We start from the raw sequence: 19870 nt of genomic DNA, 5'->3' as shown, positions 1-19870 counted from the left end.
ATGAAAAGAGTGAGGTTGAGACATTAGCCCTGGCCTGGTGCAGGGGGGGGTTTAGATGAGGAGGGTGGGACAGTCACCGTCATGCAAGTTAGGTAAGCAGGGAGTGTGTGAGCGCTTCAACTTGTCATGTGGCGTTATGGAGTAATTCAGAAATGACGACATGCATTCACACACAAACATACACACAGATAAAAATGTATCAAGTATAAAGTAGATTCCAGTTCTACATTTAACCCAGTATCACAGCTTTCTTTTTTCTATTTTCATTCCATGTAGGAAAGTCGGTAATGACAACTATTTGGTTTACTTGGTTTTCATCTCTTTTTTTGGTAACAATAACAGAAACTCACCTTGAAAAACTGTTAAAAAACTATACAATGAGCACAAAAGCGAGCGCATCTTGTATTGAAGGATGTGCTGAGAAATGAAACCAAGTTTGTTGAAGGTCTTTCCGTGAACTTCGGCCTTATTCGTGTTGATGAAAAAAACATGAATCTCTCACAAATAAATGTGGGCATCGATTATGCGTAACAGAAAAAAAAAATAATCATGTGAAATAACTATTCACAAGTAAATACACACAATTCCCTCGAGTGAATCCAGCCTCATGAATGTGAAAACGAGCAGTATGTGAAACAAACCAACACATACAGTAACTCCGCTGATGTTGCCGAGCTATGAGTATTTAATCAAGAATTACTTTAAAACTGTTTTCTATTTTTATCTTACACTTCATTACCAGTAGATGGCAACAGAGAGGACGTACTGATATAACCTTGTTCTCATTTTTTCACAGTTGGAGAAATCCAAAATGATGCTTAACCTAAATAGAGTTTATTTGTTCTGTCAATTGTGGACTTTCTGAACTACAGGACTAAATAAGCAGCAGAATGAAGACATCAGATCAAAAGGAATAAAATATTTCCCCCATGACTCTGCCTTGTTTCGGCTCGAGCATGCAGGGGTCCAATTAACCAAACAAATAATTGAACAGAAATAAATGCAACTCTGAAACATCGAGCATGTCCGCTGAGGCACGAGTCGACATAATTAGGAGAGAAGATCCAGTGCTCTTTGAACATGTAACTTTTCCACACAACATATTAATTACACTTGTGTTTATGCATATGTATTTGCTGAGTTGAAGAGTTTCCAGCAACTAGGGGTGAATGAAGCCAGCACATTCCAGTTCAGCACGGCGTCTCTTGGCTTCTGATGTTCAGAGACACAGTTTAGTTTAGATAACTAACACAATTAATGATCATAATATCTAACAGTGCAACTTTTAAGTGTTATGTTTTTCTTTGGTCGATGGATGAAAATCTCTTACTTAACTTAAGACTGACAGATATTACACATGTACTTAATCGTTTCAGTGCGTAACGTTAGAGCAATGCAGATCAATGAGAAGGTTCGCTGCAATGAAGACAATTTGAAGAGTACAAGCAACACAAGTGGAACGAATGAACAATCTCAGAAAAGTTTAAACAGATTCCTTACAGCGTCCCTCACGTCTCCTTCCTTTGGTGTCAGAGTAACTGCTAGCTCCAGGGTGCCCAGGTTATTGTCAGGGTACTGTGGGTCCTTCAGGTCCAGAGTGACATCCAGTGTCCTGCAGGGGGGAATGTAACACGATCAGAATGAAGTCTGTAACACAAGTGAGCACTGCACATTTCTATTCAGACGGTGCATTCAATACAGTATCCAATACATTAATGCTGAATCATGACAGCAAAAAGTAAATTAACCCCTTCCATCTGAATTGCAATGGAATTGCTTCAGTGCCCACGTGAGCAGTTTGTTGGAACTGTACTGGTCCTGGTGTGTAAAATGTCACTGTTACTGTAACCTGACCGATGTCCAATGAAAGATATGCAATACAAATCCAAAAAGCCTCAAAAGATCCATTAAACAGGTAGGTGATCACCAAACCAGTGCCTGGCATTGCCCTGACCAGAGGACACACATGGTGCTTTGGTTCAAATTAAATTCAGCAGAAACAATGACTGCAACGCAACTGTATCGCCTTTATATAATAAAATTACTATTACAACTTTTAATTTAAGTGTCTCATCCCACACATTTCATTATTTTCGGAAGTTTCTTTAAGTCTGCAAAACGCACTCTTGCAAACATTCAGCAAAATGCAATGCACGAGTTAAACGTGCACTAGCATCTCCTGCAAAGACATGCCAGCATGTTCCCAGTGAAAGGAGTCCGTGGCATTTGTTGGCTGACTGTAGCTCTCATTGCATAGTAGTACTCTTAGTAGTAGTAGGCGATTCCATCAGTGTTATAGTAACACCTATGCTTTCCTTACTAAATATACTGCACAAACCAAACAATATTATCATTTCAATTCTGATATCTACCGCTTGTGAAGAAAATCCAATGTTCTCCAACAGTGGAAAACAAAAATGTTTTCATAACTCAGAGAAGTCAAACTTAAAAAAACGAAAGTTCATTGATGCACTCAACAATAGTCTGAGCCTCCTGTTACATTACTGTAAGCAGCAAGGAGGCCATCGGCTGAAAACCCAAGGGGCTTCATTAGAGTACTTCAGTTCACCTGTACTGTGGCCGTGGCATTTCCCATCTTATTAGTGTCCCAAACATTCTCTTCCTTGGATTTACTTCTCTAGCATAAAGACTAAAGCTACCTCACCAGCAGAGCAGATAAAACATAAAAATTACATTTCTTTAAAATCTATGCAAAGCAGAACTGTCAGCTGTGACACACTGAGAGGGAAACTTATTCAACTAAAATCCCACAGACACTGCATGTCATCAACCTCACTTAAAACAGAATGTTTGGTGAAAATGAAACTAAAATGTTGGAGCAAGAACCAATAAATTACATTTGTTGACAGAAACTAATTATGTGAAAAACTAATTATGTTGGGATATTTGATTTTGTCTGCATTATATCAAGTCGTTTATTAATTAGATTTTACTGGAACCAACTGATCAGATAACAAGTTTACTGCCTACCAAGATATTGATGGCATTAATGCTACATAAAGAGTGATTTGCTCATTATCAACAATACATCATTAGAGGTGCGTTGCTTTAGATGTGTGCATTTTAAAACAGCAAACCAAAACAATCCAACGTAAAGAAAAAAAATGATGAACTGAAGACAGATAGTACCAGAGACTGCCACTAGAGGGAGGCCAAAGACTATATTTGATCAAAAAGACTATTACCACAGGACATTCATCTGAATAGTGTAGTTTAGAATACTAATCTATGCTTCAGTGGTTTTGACATACCAGCTTCTATAGATATTCTCATATTGCAACTCAGAAAAAAAAAAAAACCAAATGGAAAGACAGAGGACATGAGGCAGTTCAGTTTTTGGGAGTGTCAGTGCTATTAAAAGAGGAAAGGATTAAAATGAGAAGTGAAACAAGATAAAGAGACCTCTGATGCTCCAGTGATTCCAGATAGAGGTACGCTGAGCCCATGAAATCATCTTGAAGTCCAAAGTCATAGTCAAATACCTACAAAGGGACAATATCCAGTAAAAAGTATCAGTAGGAAACAGATCTGATTAACAGGTCAGATTCAGAACTTCCTCACTGTACCTTGACGTATAGAGGTTCTCTCAGGGTTTCCACCAGAAGGCTTACTCTCTCATCCCACACTGGATTGAGGTTTTTGTGGATGGTCTTGCTCCGGAACACCTCCTTACCTGCTATCTTAAACTTCACATATGGATCACTGGTACCTGAAGAGAAACACAACACAGACATCAAAATAAACACATTGTACAAAGAAAATTACAATATATTCTAACTTATGAAATAAAAAAAATTAAAATGACAGGTGTAAGAGGGAGGGGAAGATTCCTACAATTAAACCTATGATATAAAAAATGTAGACATAAAGATTACAAGCAATTCTATGAGTACGTATGCAAGCACAATCTGTTAACATACTGATATAATTACAATTCATCTGCGACTGTCAAGAGGAATTCATCTTCATTTTCCTCTCTAACTATTTTGATCACAGGAAGATGTTGTCAGATCAAACACAGTACAGCAGAGACTCAGGCACTGCACGTGACTCCATTTCTGTTGAGTCATATGATCATTAGTAGTCAGTCAGTGTTGTAGATAGTTCCTCTGTTTGAACACTAGATGGTGCCACTGCCTAATATTTTGAACGGTAAGAAGTGGACAAACTATTTGTACAGTGTCTGCATCACACATAATAAGAAAATAACATGTAAAGCAGATAGCCAGGTAAATCACAGTAAAGCTTAGTTTATCCATTGGTATCAATATTGATCATGATGAGCAAAACAGAGCTGTACATTAAGTTCACTGGTCATTCTGACACTGTAATATTCTTATTTAATACCATCAAACTGTTTCCTGGTTGTGACCTGACAAGACAAATAAAGAATAATAAAATACAAATAAACAAATAAAACCATAATATACAAATGGACAAATAAAACTGAGACATAAGCCAGATAAACCGCACCATGATAAGAGGAATGTGAAGAGCATCAGCCAGAGGTATTAAAAACAACGTATTGTGTTTCACTGTGCATCACAGGTGGACTGTCATCTCAGATTCACATGTTCAGGCGCAGGCTGCACTAAGGATGAATTGAAAGGCAGTGGGGCGGTGACTGAGATGTAGAGTATATTGGATAATATACATGAATAATGCAGATTCTGCATTCAGAGCTGTTTGGTCAGGTTTACAGCCAAATGAGGTTTCCTGATATGGTTGTTTATTCACATGCAGATTCAGATAACACAAGGAAACCCTGAACATGCCTGATCACAGAGATTTCACATGTATGACTATTACTGTTAATACATTATGCATATGTTCTACTTGCAAAATACACAGGTGTGTATACTAGGCCACTTTTAAAGGCTGTGAATATGCATTTATGGTAATATCATTTATGAAAATGAGAGACAGATTGCATATACAGACCGCGGCTGATATTAGCTGGTGGAAAACTCAGCTGTGAACAAATTAGACAGCAATGTAAGAGGTGCTTCGCATCCTCTGCAGATTTGAAGATTTATCAGATTAAATCAATCTGAATTCAAATCTGATTTATTCACAGGAAGAGATGGAAGAACACACACCAGTCTAGGACACCTACTGATCATAATAAGACAACAGTTTGACATATGTAATGCTATTGGCCATGGCCTTCAGTATACTGAGATATATGTTAAGTTAATAGAATAGAGTACAGTACAATATAATACAATGCAACGGAATATTTTTTATTATCATTCTACAATGTACAATAGCACAGGAGAGCCTCTCCTATCACAGTGCAAAAGCACAAAATGCAACATACAAAACTAGTACAACAGAATGGAAAATAGTGTCATATATTCATTTAAAAAAAATCCCTGGCTGAGTTAATAATTTGCATTTCAGATTTTGCGGTACTATATCATTTATTTGCATTATAAGTATTAAATGTGCACAATGGGAATACTAACTGTATACTTCATGTTAAATTTACTAGATCACTGCAGCTCAACTGGATAATAGCTCAGCAATCCCTCTGCAGTCCACTTTACAGAGGTCGGTAAAGAAATGTCTGTTCTTGAGGAAGCAAGTAGAGAAAAAATAACCTGTCTGTAAAGAGGGGGCGACTTGGATATGCTGTGAGGTTTACTGAGTCGACTCTTGCAATCATTCCTACTGGCATCTCTCTCATGTAATCTTCACTCTATTTCTGTGCTGAACCTTTTCTATATTTTTGACCAAAAAATTGTTTCTTCTTTAGAAAACATGTCTTATTCTATCCCCGGTCAGAGTCTTTCTGGGGAGATTTTCCTTCACTGAAATGGGGCGTTATGAGAAAAGGTTGCCACGTGCGCTACACATTAAGCTTCCTTCAGGCAAATTTGTGATCAGATGTACTGGACTACATGAACAAAGTGTAATTGCCGTGACTACCTGCCATGGTGTAGAAGCAGTTCTCAGCGAAATGGGATCCTGGCGTGACTGGAGTGAACGTGTCTAGAATCGGTGTCAGGTTATCATCCGATGTGACCAAAGCGATTACCAAGCAAACAGCAGGGGAGGGAAGGAATTATCACCAAGCATTTCACACACACACACACACACGCACAAACACACACACACATACACGCACACAGAGACACACACGAGCCTAATAATACCTATCCATCTATATCCTGTTCAGCTTTATTGAACAAAGTGTCGCTGGCAATGCTCCCTGCTGACTATGAGTGAAGGCAGGGCAAAGCCTGGACAAGGCGCCAGTCCATCACAGGATAAACACAGACATCCACACCCACAGGAAAGTTAGGGTCACGGTCTAACCTCAGACATGTTTGTGGACTGTACGACGAAACCAAATATCTTGTGTTTGGCCAGACGGGACACAGACAAAATCCTAAAATCCAAAAACGATTAAACAGAAACCAACTGCTCAGCTTGTGAAGTGCTGTTAGTGAAAAACTGCAGACGGGGGGGGTTTCCACAAACACACAATTTAAAGAGTTCGGCAATTACTTCTGGCAACGGAGTAACATCAAATTTCAGACTGCCAAACAATGATTAATGATTATTAGACACAGTGCAGGACAGTAACAGTAAATATGCTATTATAGATGCAAATTAAGTGATTTGATTACAAAAAGCCAGTAACTACATAAGTCTTTATATACAATTTCATTTGTGTAATTAACGAAATCACAACCCGCTCTAATTGAGCTGGAATCACAAGATTCACTTGGCCAAAATCTGCCTTTTTTCTGTAAAAACTGCTTTTGTGAGTCTCTGCGGCCAGTGAGCTTCAATGTGAAAGCAACAAAACATCTACAAGCACAAGCCTGCTGGGGAAAGATGTCTATTTCTTCAAATTCAGAACAACCCAATGCCCTCATGCTCATCAGCAGAGGTGCTGGAGACACACTGACACACACTTAAAGTATAATGCTGTGCTGGACGCTGGTCCCCTTGACATGTCACCGTGAGGCAGCTGTGACAGAAGAACAAAAGCCACAAACAGGAAAAACTGTACAAAACTTTTTCACGTGATTTAAACATGTCTCAGAGTGTGTCTTCAGCAATAACAGATTTAGCTCAAGAGAACAATTAAATGTGTGATATGAAACCATTCAACATTCAGAGAAAATCACTTAAAATTTCTACAATCACAATAAGTAACAGAATAATATTAATCTATAGACATCTATCACTTCATCATCAGCTCACAACTATAAAAAAAAACTGAAGTGGTTTCAAACCCAGTAAGTGCAACAACTCTCCGTCTTTATGTCACTCTGACTCTGACTCCCATCGTGTCGATATTCCCCAGATACACACCACTGACTCAGTCTTTGCATCCCACAGTGCCAGCTTTATGGGGCTATAAACACTCACACGCTGAAGAGAGTGAAATGGAGAAGGCTGAGGCCGTAGGTGGGTGATGGCTGAATATGAGTGAGTGTGGGTACAGTGCAGATGAGGAATCGAAGAAGAGCTATGTGTGACATTCACATCCAACTTTTAAAAAGACTTCACACACTTGGGGGAAGTCCATAAAAAGAAGTAGACTATATATCCCAAATCAGGGCTGCTGGAAGGAGAGGTCAATGAGCTATAGGTATTGTAAGATCAATAAGCTTGAGAGGAATGAATAGTGATTGATGTGAACGTCTAAAATCAGGAGGAGGCTCCAAGTCGGCAGGCTTAATGGATTGGTCCACCGTGAGCATTTGTCCAGCTTGCAGGCATAAAACCATGAAATGGAAGAGCTGGCTGAGGAGAGTCTGGACTGTAAAAGGAAAATGTGTCACGCGCTGATGAACTGGTAAGTAAGTAGGTGCCAAGGCTTTTAAGTGGAGCCACAGGGAAGTGATTTTCAGTTTTTCTTCTGTCGAGAAATATGTGACAGTGAAAATTTGGAAAAGTATATTTTCAAAGATGTACATTTGATTTTGTTTTGTTTTGTTTTTTTTCTGAGTGACTGAAGTGTAACACCTGCAAAGCTGTGTCCCTATATTTCCCTCATGAGATTACACTTTTATATAGTTTGACACTGTCAAGCAGATGTCTGTAAACACCTGGTGGACGATGCTGAAGGCGTCCTGTGAGTCTGTGATGAACTGCTGCTGCATGCTGGGACAGCTGGCTGCTAGTGATCAATAGATTAATGAGAAAGGCCAGTGACGTGGTGGGGGTGCAAATGGACTCGGTACAAGTGATATGGTCCATCCTGACCCTCAGCCCCTCCACGGTGACCTGGTCAACAGCAGGAACACCTTCAGCAACAAATCTAAAGTGTACTACAGAGCATCAAAGGAGATCCTCTCATAACACAACAAACATTGTTATTAATAAATTAAGCAAACAAGTAAATGCAACAACTGGCTGGAATTAAAACATTCAATTCATCCATCCAGTTTTACCCATGTACGGGTGGGTGGGGGTATGGAACCCTCTCATGATATGTTCATTTACCGTACACTATTGTCTATTTTTGTTTGTAGAATTGAAATAATTTTTAAAAATTGTCAAACCAACACAAAATCCAACCGGCAGGAAGTTAAATTACATGGGGAAAAAACAATGCATGCACAGTAAGAAAACATAAATAAAAAGCTAGTACTGCCTTGTGTAATGGCCAGTCTCAGTTAAACTTTGATACTGCAGGCTCAGATCAGTGGATCGGCTGAGGGCAACTCAGTCAGATGGAGAGAGAATATTGTTTGTGAGAACAGACAGGAAAAAAAATCCACAAAAACAAAGCCTATCCAGTCGTAATGGGCTGTGCTGCCAACTCAGAGACAGAATAATGTAGACTATTTCATGTCTACATGCCTTTAAACAGCATAAAAGGTAAAGTAACACCTAAACAATAATAAATGTTAAAGGGGAACCATGTTTAATACCATTAAGTTGTTAATCTATTTTTTGTCTCACATCAATGACAATGAAAACGAAATAGTACAGCACCTGAATAATTGAAAAAAAAAGCATGCTCACGGGAAGGTGCAGTGGTATGGAGATGAAATAAATGGTTATGGTTACTGACTGTGAACCACAGATATTTATTTACTCTGTGACTTACAGTCAAGGCTGCAGTCTCATGCCAGTGTTTGGGATGAAGGTTGCGGTGATGGACACCAGCTGTGACAGTTTTTTTTTTACCCTGTTATTATAAATAACAGGTAATACAACAGAGGTACAAAAGCAAAAGTTGACCATGGTTATATTTTACTGTCGCAATATGTCAGTAATAAAACATTGTTTCAGTTGAGAATTGAAAATCACTTAATAAAAATATAATAGATTTTTAATGTAATTCTAAGATATGAAAATAAGCACCATAAAGTACTCGTATTGGCACTCAATTTCAACAAAGACACATAATTTAGGTACTCTTCCCTTTAAAAGTATTTATCAAAAGCAGTTTCTTGGGCTGTCCACAAGCCATACATTATGAGCGACAACAATCTGTTGGATCCTGTGCCCTCCTGTCAATCCCACCTGTGATACCGAGACACATCTAAAAACCTGTGATGGACCTTTTTGATAGCGAATGGCTGTCAGGCAGCAGAGTACATAATACACCACACATTTATCTCTACAGAACACCAAATGGGGCAGTGACCATAAAAATACCGCTCCCCTCCCAGTAAACCACCTAAGTGCCTGATAAAAGCTACATTGTGTGATCCAAGCATCACACCCCCGACCGCCCAAATAAAAATCTTGTGCAATGAACATATGAATTGCAGCATGAACGTGGCAGACATGGTGCAACCTCCCACATTATCCATTCTCACATTATCAACTAGCAGACTGTTTACGATTCTAAATGCGAGACCTTCCTCGGGGCGCCACTATGATGAGATTTGTAACATGATGAGGCATCAGAGGTGCAGAAAGAGTAGTGCAGTGGTTAAGCACATTCGCCTCATAGCAAGACTGTATATTTGAATATGGAATAGTATATTTCTGTTAGATGTCTGCATGCTCTCCTACTACATGAGTTTTCTCCAACATATCCCCTCCAGAGCATATGAATGTAAGGATGCAAGTTTAATGGGAGACTCTATAGTGGCCTTGGGTTTGAATGCGTGCTTGGATGATTGACTACTCATCTCTTCATTAGTCATGTGATGGATCTGTAAATAATACAGTCAGTTACACTTGTTTTGCAAATTGAGAAGACTACAAAAGTATCAGATGTAGCTGTGACAGAGTCAGCATAGCGACAGGAAGAGATTACACACAAGCTCATCAAAGTCCATTTAAATGCCAGGACAACTCTGGATGGTCACAAAAGGCCAAGCGCAAGCCAGGGTACACACCAAAATCACTTGGGCAAATAACTACAGTTTCAAAACATATCCTCACTTCGAAGTCTTACTTCCAAAGCTGACTGTGGGATAGATTTAGATCCCTATAAGACAAATATTCATGTTCTGCTCCCTGCAGCTTTCCTGTAATCTCTTCCTGGTCTTATGCACACAGACATGCTTGCGTGCACACGGCTGATGAACATCCACTTAAATTTCTGTGAGGAAAAAAAAAACTTTGGCAGTAAATGTCAAAGATAAGGGCCTGTCCTTGGACAGGAAAAGGTGACTCATGCCTGTCTGAAATAGTCAGGCAGAGAGCAATCACGTCTCTGACATGTGTGCTTAGGAGGGGAGACCTCTGCGGCAGATCAAGTTCGATAATATCAGGTTTAGGCCAATTTCAGACTTTAAAATCGTGTACGTCATGAATAGACACACCATTTTGATTTGGGGCTCATAAAAGGTGCTTGGTTTTTGACTCCTGGGTGAAAGGATGATATGATATAATGGCAGTGCTACAGGGTTTTCCTCTATCTCAGTCTTTATGTGTGGATTCACTCTTGTGTGTGGAACAATTAATTATCTACTTTTCCATTTTCATCATCAATCTGTAGATCCTCATTATATATTTATGATCAATAGCTTTTCCTGTCAGTGCAGGGCAGAAAAACGGTTCTGAATTATTAATTGATGATAAATGAGCAGGTAATTATGTTTCAAAGAAGACAGTGCGATATAATCCTCTAAAAATAAGTATCAAACTCTAAATCATATTCTTGCTGGAAAGTTTTGTACTGAAGCCGTATAGCGAAACACAACTGTTCCTTTGAAATTATTTTGATATGCGGTAATGCAGAAATCACACAGAAATTTTCCTTTCCATCTTTCTCACACAGTAAATCTCAAAAGGATGAAAATCCACAGAGAAAAGCTTGCAGTGGGAGTTGCAGAATCGTGCTTTGAATTACAATACAAAACTGTTTTCTTCAGGCTGATCAATGGAAATGTATAGATCTGACGCTTGTTGACATTTTGCATTCAAAAACAAACTGGATTTACTGTATATAGATATATACTGTATAAACTCAGTGTAAAAGAAGCATAAATAAAAACAGCCTCAACAACATCGAGTGAAATTATATGTGTTTCCAACTCTGTGTCACTTTTTTCTTGGTTTGTAACCTGTGGCACATCTGTTTCTGCATTATTATGGAGCCTGTGCACAAACTACAGATCTGCTTCACTGTTTGTGCTTTGCCGTGTGTGTATTGTGTTTTGTCTGCCTGCAGTCAAGGTATGCTGAGCAGTGATATTCCGCTGTGACAGATGATTAATCAAACGTCTGCACCATCTGGTTATCGTCAGATCTTCACAAATGTGGCAAGACACATGTGGTCAAACAACATTTCCTCATTAGCCAAACACGATTTCCACAGTGCATGATACCCACACTCGCTGAAAAACTCTCAGTGGAGGAAAATAAAGCCCAAATAAAACCACTGGAGCAGAGATAACCACCACTGTGAGTCAGCTTCTTGTGGGAATTGTTGGGTACTACTGAACATGTGAAACATTCACTCTTTAAGTGTCACAATGAAAGAATCACAAGTATTTAAAAAAACACACCACAATTAATAAAACAATATGAAATATCATAAACTGTCATATGACAAACTTAGCTGCATGTCATTAGTGGCAAACCTGCCCTGAAACCGATAATTATTACACAATTATAATTTTAAAAACAATGGTGAAAATATTCTGAATTCAATAAAAGTATTAATTTCAAGGTTGTCATTTAAACTAAATACTTGTTAATCACACAATCTCTTTCACTTAATTGTGATTGATAGCACTTTTCGTTCATGCAGTAATTCCCTCAGTTTTCCTTCTCATTTTGTATACCAGGTATATTCTGACAATATAAAGGAGTTCCTCTTCCTAGTGTGTTTTTAGGTAGAGTCCAAAGCAAAGTATTTGTGAAAGAGCTGTTTTTTGCAAAGTAATCCAGAGATGGGCAAATACTGAACTTTGAAAAAAAAAAAAGTTTAAAAAAAACAAATAAGCGTTTATTTGAGAATGTGGTGAAGTGCTAGTAAATAGAGGTCTCAGTCAGTCTGCTAGTGACACTGTTTGCTGGATTGAACGTGTTACGTGCCAAGGGCACGATCGGCTGTTGTCAGTTCCAGGTAAGGAGGTTGCAAAGGAGAGGCAGCAGAGCTGGGTGATGAGGTGCTCAAAAAGGTAGTGGTTTATTTACAAACAAAAAATGGTGAGGAGTCCAACAAAGGAAAAAGAACCAAAGAACACAATGGCAAAGGAACAAACAAGCTGGCTCAGGACGTGCTGCTGCAGGAGGCCAGGACCCACTGGTCAACTCTCTCCTCTACAGGCAGCAGCTCCAGCTTCTTATGCTGCGGGTGATTGGCTGATTGGCTCCACCTGGCATGGCTGATTCCAACAAGGGAGGTGAGGTGCAGAGCAGGAGAGCACTCAGACCCAAGGCGGCTCCAGGGCCGTAACAGAACGCATGACTGAAGAAGACTAATTTAACTCAAATTTGTTGTGTGGCATTAAAAATGTCAGCATTCATAGGTGACAGACAGCTTTCGACTTTTCAAATGAGCTGTCAGGAGATGTTTTCAAATTAAAATGCACAATTTGTATGGCTTTCACAGGGAGAATGATCTGTAAAGTTGATTTTTGAGACAGGTTAGAGTCTGATGACAAATCAGTCGTTGAAATGTTTCACATTAGATGAACGATATTCCCTTTCTCCTTCTGCAGCACAAGTCCCCGAGTCAGTGAGAACAAGGCTTTGTTTGTCTTCTGCCTCCATGCCGGTACCAGGAGGAAGAGACCAGCTGTATTGTCATGGGTACACCAGAGAGAGAAAATTACTCTTCTATTGCAAAGAGACATAAAAAACATTTCTCTATATGAATGTCTCTGACATCAGTTAAAAGTATTTTGTAGGAGGATAAGGAAAAAAATCCAGACCCGTAATAACTTCAGTGCTGGCCTATTCAGTCTGCAGTCTGGATTGGGAACCGCTGTACAACTGCACACAGAGCAGGAGGTCGTATTCAGAGTCCACCAACACATTGCGGCTGTCATAATGAACCACAGCATGGAGGAAGTGCACTGATGCTTGGCATGAGATGTGACAACAGAGGAGAAGACTAATGCATTAAAGTTAGCAATAAAACTGCCCACCGCGGCTGAACTGCGAACCTGGAACAAGTTCACACTTTGGCGGTCAGGCTGCAGATGGTGTGCGTGGCTCTGTATATTTGTGTGTGCGTGGGTCAGGCCCTGCTCTACGTTCTCAGTGTCAAGACTGAGGGATGGTTGCAGCTCTGGGGGTTTCCCATTACCCATAACGCAATCTGCGAAAGAGGGTGTGCTGGCTAGGGCTGCAAGGACGGGGCATTCCATCATGTTATAGTGACATATGGTGTGAGAACCTGTCTCATTGCAATTACACATAATCACACACTGTTTGCCTCCCAGGAGGTGCTGCACTTTATCCTGAACAGAGTTTATTCTGCTGTCTTCCATTAAAATTTACCCAAAATAACCCCTCACTACTGTGAAATAAGATCTGGTTGCAATTATAATCCAAAGGTGTGAGATGATACAACAGTATGGTGTCTGGCTTTATACAGGAGAGCTGAATGAGCAAAAACAAAAATAAAGCACAGTATGTGGGAGGAAAACATGGAAAGTGAAAGTGTAATGAAGAGGACTTGGAAATGAAATGCAGAAAAAAAACCAACACCAACGTCAGGTTCTCTTATCATTTTTACACCTGGAGATACTCACTGTATTTTAGGAACTGAAAAATGAATCCTGGAACACACCATAATTATCCCTTAAAATCCGATGTTGGCATTCCCACACACCAAGCCATCGCAGTAGCCACTACAGCAACATGTCACAGCATGAAGCCAGCAGTTGCATGCACATACTCACAGAGTCTTCATAAGCCTAATGAAGACAACACATTGTCTAACAGTCATTTCCTGCACACTCACTGGAAAGTCAGTCATAGCTATTGCTTTCCTAAACACGCGACATCCACAAGACATGGGAACAACTGAACAAAATAATCCACAGAATCCTCACTTTGACCTGCACAAATTCAATAACAGCAGTGTCTGGTAATCATATTAAAGCAACACAAACTAAATAATACTGAATAAATTTGAGGTTGCTTTAAAAATTCGTAGACAGTGATAAAGTTTTAAAATGTTTTAGGATGTTATACATATTGGTGATGTGAAAAACCAGGCTAGATTTTAAACTTATCTATCATCTGTTGAATATGTCATAAATGCCCGGAAATCTGAATAAATAATAAATATAAATGTCTTCAATTTGGTGAAATCAGTACACCGACACCAGGAATAATTGGTTCAATGACATGAAGGCAACACATTAGGACGACAAAAAAAAAAAAAAAAATGTATTCATAGACAGAGAAAGTGTATGAGTCGCAGTTGGTAAGCAGCCAAGCAAAGGAAATCCACTGATGAGCTGTAACGCTATGCCCACTAACAAGCAAAGAGAATAACACTTCATCTCTTTGTTATGTTGTTATGGCACGTGTAAGTGGGTGGAATATATTCTGCAGCAATTTGATGAGTTGGAAGCTGAAAAAAACTGGGCATGCAGCAGACGTGAACAAGTTTATCAAAGGTGATTGTGATGCTAGATGAGTTGGTCGAAGCATCTGGACAAAATCTGAGTTCCTTTGAGGTGATTTGGGTCGACAAGGCCAGTATCTATTAAAAAAAAAAAAAAAAAAAAAAAAAACCTGGACCAAAAAATGGCAAGCTGGAAGCTGATCAAAGTCATGGGCAGTCAGTTCTCACTGCAGACTCCTATTTACCATCAAAAGCAACGACAATGGGTAAATGAGCATTAGAACAATGGGGTAGGTGGCCTGGTTAATTTAATCACATTTTCTTTGAATCCATGGATGACAGGATGTACTATGTGCATCACTGACCCGGAGAACACCAGACACCAGGTTGCACTACTGGAAGCGCAGCCAGTGCAACACCTTGGGTTATGCTCTGCAATCAAGGGTCTTGCCACCCATAGGGATGCTACTTTAATGGGGAAATGATCCAAAGCATTTCCAAGATTTCAATCCAGTCGAGCACTTACAAGTTAAAGGTAGGCTTTAAATATTTGGTGCAAGATACCTCAGCACCAGACTAAGCCTTGTTCTGGTAACTGAACGGGACTGGAACAATAACAGGTTGCTGTTCATAATGTTGTGGCTGATCAGTGTATGCAAAACATATCCTGAACCAATAGAAACAATGGATTTATTAGGGGTCTATGACGCCAGATAAAACTGACTTCAATCACAAGTATAAATTATTGTGTTGCCTTTGATAGAATGACATTCAATAGAATCTCTGGGTAACTATTTTGTATATTTAGCTTCAAAACATGATGAATGGGAATCCATGGTTATTATGTACTGCATCACAAAAACTGATGTTTTTTTAATACAAATGAAGTTCAGTCAAGATCTAATTTCTTCCAGAGAGTTGCTGCATATTGATGAGAAACATTTTTCTTATCTCAACTGCAAAAAGTATTTGGACGACATGCAAATAAAAGCAAATTAGGCATAAATACAGTCCTGTGAAATATGTGTACTACAACCTGCACCTGCTGCAGTAGAATAATTTTGCTCTCAGTTCACAGCCCCAGGATTGATAGGGAGCAGAAATGTTTGCATCTAGTGATAGAATTGTAGAGGAATTACAAATCCTGAGTGGAACCAGTCAACCAAATTATTGAAAAACATTTCCAAAACAATATGGTCCAATGATGATTACATTATAAACCAAAATATGCTTATACAGATTTGCTAGTGAAGTGCAATAATGCACATCTAAAAGAAGTACTTACACACAAACAGACAAATCCAGAGGATATTTTGACCATGTTCATTCAGATCTAATGATAGTACCTCATCACGCCACATAAAGTTAGCTGTATAGTGATTCATGACGACAAAAAAAAAGCTCATACTGGGTAAACAGGACATTAAAACATTAGAGATATCTGAATTTACTTTCTTTCCAAAAATATATATGCTATACTGTCCAGAATTACATGAGCAATCCATATACTGTATATATAAGCAGGCAGGCAGGCATGCACACATGCACGAGATGGGGGAAATGGGAATTGCAGCAGCCGGTCCCAGACTACTGAGAAGCTTCACCTTGACGTACCTCTCCCATTGTGCACTAGAGTTAGACAGGAGGCATTTCCATCTGCGATCACCACAAAGCTGCAAAGCTTCCATTGGCAGCTCATATGACAGTGCAAACAGGGTCACAATGGGCCCTTGTCTATATCTGACGAAATAAAATTCAAAATAGGATTAGGTGACTGTCAGAATTAGATGAACTGGAGCACTGAGGGGAAAAACGGTAGTTAGACTTTGCTTCGGTTGCTGGAAAGGTGGAGATTTCTAACTATATTCCGCTTTATTCTGAGGATGAGATTAACCCTCACTTGGTGGTCTTTCTATCATGCCACAACTACACAAATTATGTACACCTTCAGACAGTTGTGTGTAATGTGAAAGTGTGAGAGCTTCTGTCCTGCTGTTTGCCCTGTGCTAGACTGCTGACATGTCCAGAGTTTAACATTTTTCGATCATAGTTGTGATGGCCCCCGTATAGAGATCCACCTACTATCACAGATTTGAATATGTACCGGTAATTCAGCATTTACATATGATGGCCAGTTTAAAAGTGGAAAGTGCATTACAGGATCTGAATTCTGACTCAGAACACACCAGTCGACCCTCATTTATACCGTGCACTCAACTATCCAACCTCTGACTCGAGCAGTGAGCCTTCACACTTGACATTTGATTTATTCATCAGAAATTCATGGGTGACCTAAATGGCTTCTGATTTACACAAGTGCTCTTCACAACTGGAGTGCAGGTACAGTACGTCAATGGGCAATATAGACAAGCTGGTATTTCACATGTAGTTTAATCCCATTTATAAAAAGAAAGGCGTGGAACGGTTTCATCATATCTCATGAAATGCCACCGCATGGGAGTGTGTGCGCGCGCGTGTGTACTGTATTCACTTCAACATGACACGTCCGCTTTCACAAACTCAGGAGGGTGAAACCTCCAAATGAAAGTACTTCTTTTCTACAGCAGAGAATGAGATGCATTTTGCAATTCAATTTGAGAGGCTGGTGCACAGACTGGGTAGTGAGGGTATGCTAAAGGCCCATCTATGCTCCCTCCATGTAAGTAATTAGGTACGCTTATCTGAAACCTTGTCATGCATCAGTGCCTTCATATTCCTGTGTCCCTTACGCTTGTGTGGTTGTTAAACAAGAGAAGAGTGGAGGGCAGTGTATATCGAGGTAGTGTAAAATAGAAGAATAGCAATCCTCCCAACTGTTTTTATACAGTAGTTAGATATAAAAACAGATTTCATTTCTGTCATCTATAAGTTACGTTGTCTTCAAGTTACACGGTCTTCCCAGTTCCTTTTTCTGCTTGCACATGAGCTATACACTGTGCAACACTGCACTATGGTCATCAGTGGCAGTACTCTGCACATAAACTCCATGGATACATATCAAATTACACACAAATGGACGTAGAATCTGCATACTTAGCATTGAGCCTGTATGAGCTTTATGAACAAGTGATTCAAAATTACACAGATGATTTGCAATGTTTAAATTGTTTAGCCATATGTCTTCAAATTAAAGGTTCTGTCATTCCCCAACTTTTACACAACACAAGCACTGTAGATCACACACAATTCTTCTCACAATTGATTTATTGGAAGTCTTTTGCATTCTTGAAGCAAAAAAAAAGGAATATTGCACCTGTAGGGTTTTCCTTAAATAGTTCAAAACGCAGGATCATTAACACAGGACCTGCAGTTTCATGGACCGTAAGTAAACCAAATAAACATTGACAGATTGAAATTACAATCAGACCAAAGGTGGACCTGGAACCTCTTTATGATCCGATCACAGTCACTGGTAACAGTAAAAGGAGATTGATCTACTGTCAAAGCTTTGATTGTGTGGTACGAAATGTTATCACGTGATGTCTCGCTTGGAGTCTTTGGATAAAAGCATTGTGATTATATTCTGAACAAGAGAAATACTTCTTTAATGTTGCAATGCAAAAGAAAATGGAAAAAACTGAACAAGCTCAATTAGTCTAGCCAGGGGCGGAGCAGGGGTCCCAGCCCAAGTGGGGCGAAGCATTTCTCCATGGGCCCTTGTGGCCAAAACATCCCCATTAAATCATAATCGCTTAAAAAAAAAAAAAAAATGCCACAGCAAGCAGGTCCAAGCGATCAGAAGGATTCAAATAAGGTTTCAGCACCATGGACAGCACCATGGATTTTGCCAGTATTATGTCAAACCTAATTATAAGCCTAATGCAGCCTCCTCCAGCGATCCCCCTCAAAATCTCCCCGGCGCCCCGGGAAGTTTTGTTTGCTCCCCTGCCGGGCTTCCCGGTCGCGCAAACGGCCGCTGCGCCGACCACGATGGACTACCATCCAATCCCCCTCTTCCTCCTACATCTCTCATACCTGTCAGGTGGAGGATATGCAAAAACACGTATGAAAAACAATAAACTGAAATAAAACAAATGAAATAAAATAAGACACCCCCAAAAAAGTTCTCCCAAGCGTGCAGTCGCTCAACATTTTGACCAGGTGTGGTCTTCCTCAGGCACAAAGCACGCAAAATCAAAATAAATGAGTGATCATTTGCTTCCCGGCACAAATCGGCTTCTCACAAACAAGCTTCTTTCTCATCAGAGAACGGAGTAGAAAGTACAGGCTACACCGCCGGCAAAAGTGAACAACAGACAACATGGGCGCGCACGTACCCGTGCATGACAGGCAGACAGACAAGAGGAGAAGGGACTTTTTTTTTTCATTTTTATCTTTTAAACAACTTCATCCTCTTGAACGCAAGTGTTATAGAGTCCAGCTTTCCTCCCTTACCATTTTCTTCAGCATAATTCCCCCCCATGCAGCAGTGGGCCCGGGGCAGCCGCCCCCTCCGCCCCCCCGCCTGTTCCGCTATTGAGTCTAGCTGAAAAATCAATTTACAGTACTGGAGGATTTCTGGACTCAAACATAAATAATCATTCAAAATGATGAATGAATATCCAGAGGAAATTCTAAGGAATAAACATTCAAATTGAGCACTATTCATATCATCATCATTCTATACTTCTTTTAAATGTTTTTATTCTACAGTGTTAGGCTTTTTAAAATATACTATTTTCAAGTCTACTTCCCCCATTTCTGGGGAAGTAGGCTGTGAGCTCCTCCTATGAAGAAAGTCTCACAGAGGCAACAACATCCAAAACCCAATAAATCCATCAGCAATGTTCAACGTCAACTTGATCCTAATCTGGCTGCCTGTGTTCACATCTCACTCAGGCACAAAAAAGTCTCTCTTCATCACTCACAGCTCCACTAAAGGGACAC

The 19870-nt window shown here is 39.7% G+C and overlaps 1 protein-coding gene across 2 annotated transcripts in view; it reads right to left on the bottom strand.

The window, feature by feature from the left end:
• The window catches only part of mctp1a (multiple C2 domains, transmembrane 1a), a 132222-nt gene that overhangs the window by 62461 nt on the left and 49891 nt on the right, over positions 1 to 19870 (bottom strand). For both annotated transcript variants that reach the window (XM_030105451.1, XM_030105452.1), the window contains exons 3-5: positions 3588 to 3730; positions 3424 to 3503; positions 1501 to 1612 (exon numbers count right to left, since the gene is read on the bottom strand). In XM_030105451.1, the coding sequence (XP_029961311.1) occupies positions 1501 to 1612; positions 3424 to 3503; positions 3588 to 3730 (335 nt within the window). The remainder of the gene's footprint in view (positions 1 to 1500; positions 1613 to 3423; positions 3504 to 3587; positions 3731 to 19870) is intronic.

The sequence above is a fragment of the Salarias fasciatus genome, chromosome 12, assembly GCF_902148845.1.
Source record: "Salarias fasciatus chromosome 12, fSalaFa1.1, whole genome shotgun sequence".
NCBI classification, from domain to species: domain Eukaryota; kingdom Metazoa; phylum Chordata; class Actinopteri; order Blenniiformes; family Blenniidae; genus Salarias; species Salarias fasciatus.
Note: the sequence above shows the minus strand (reverse complement) of the source record. Positions and strands in the feature narration are given on the sequence as shown.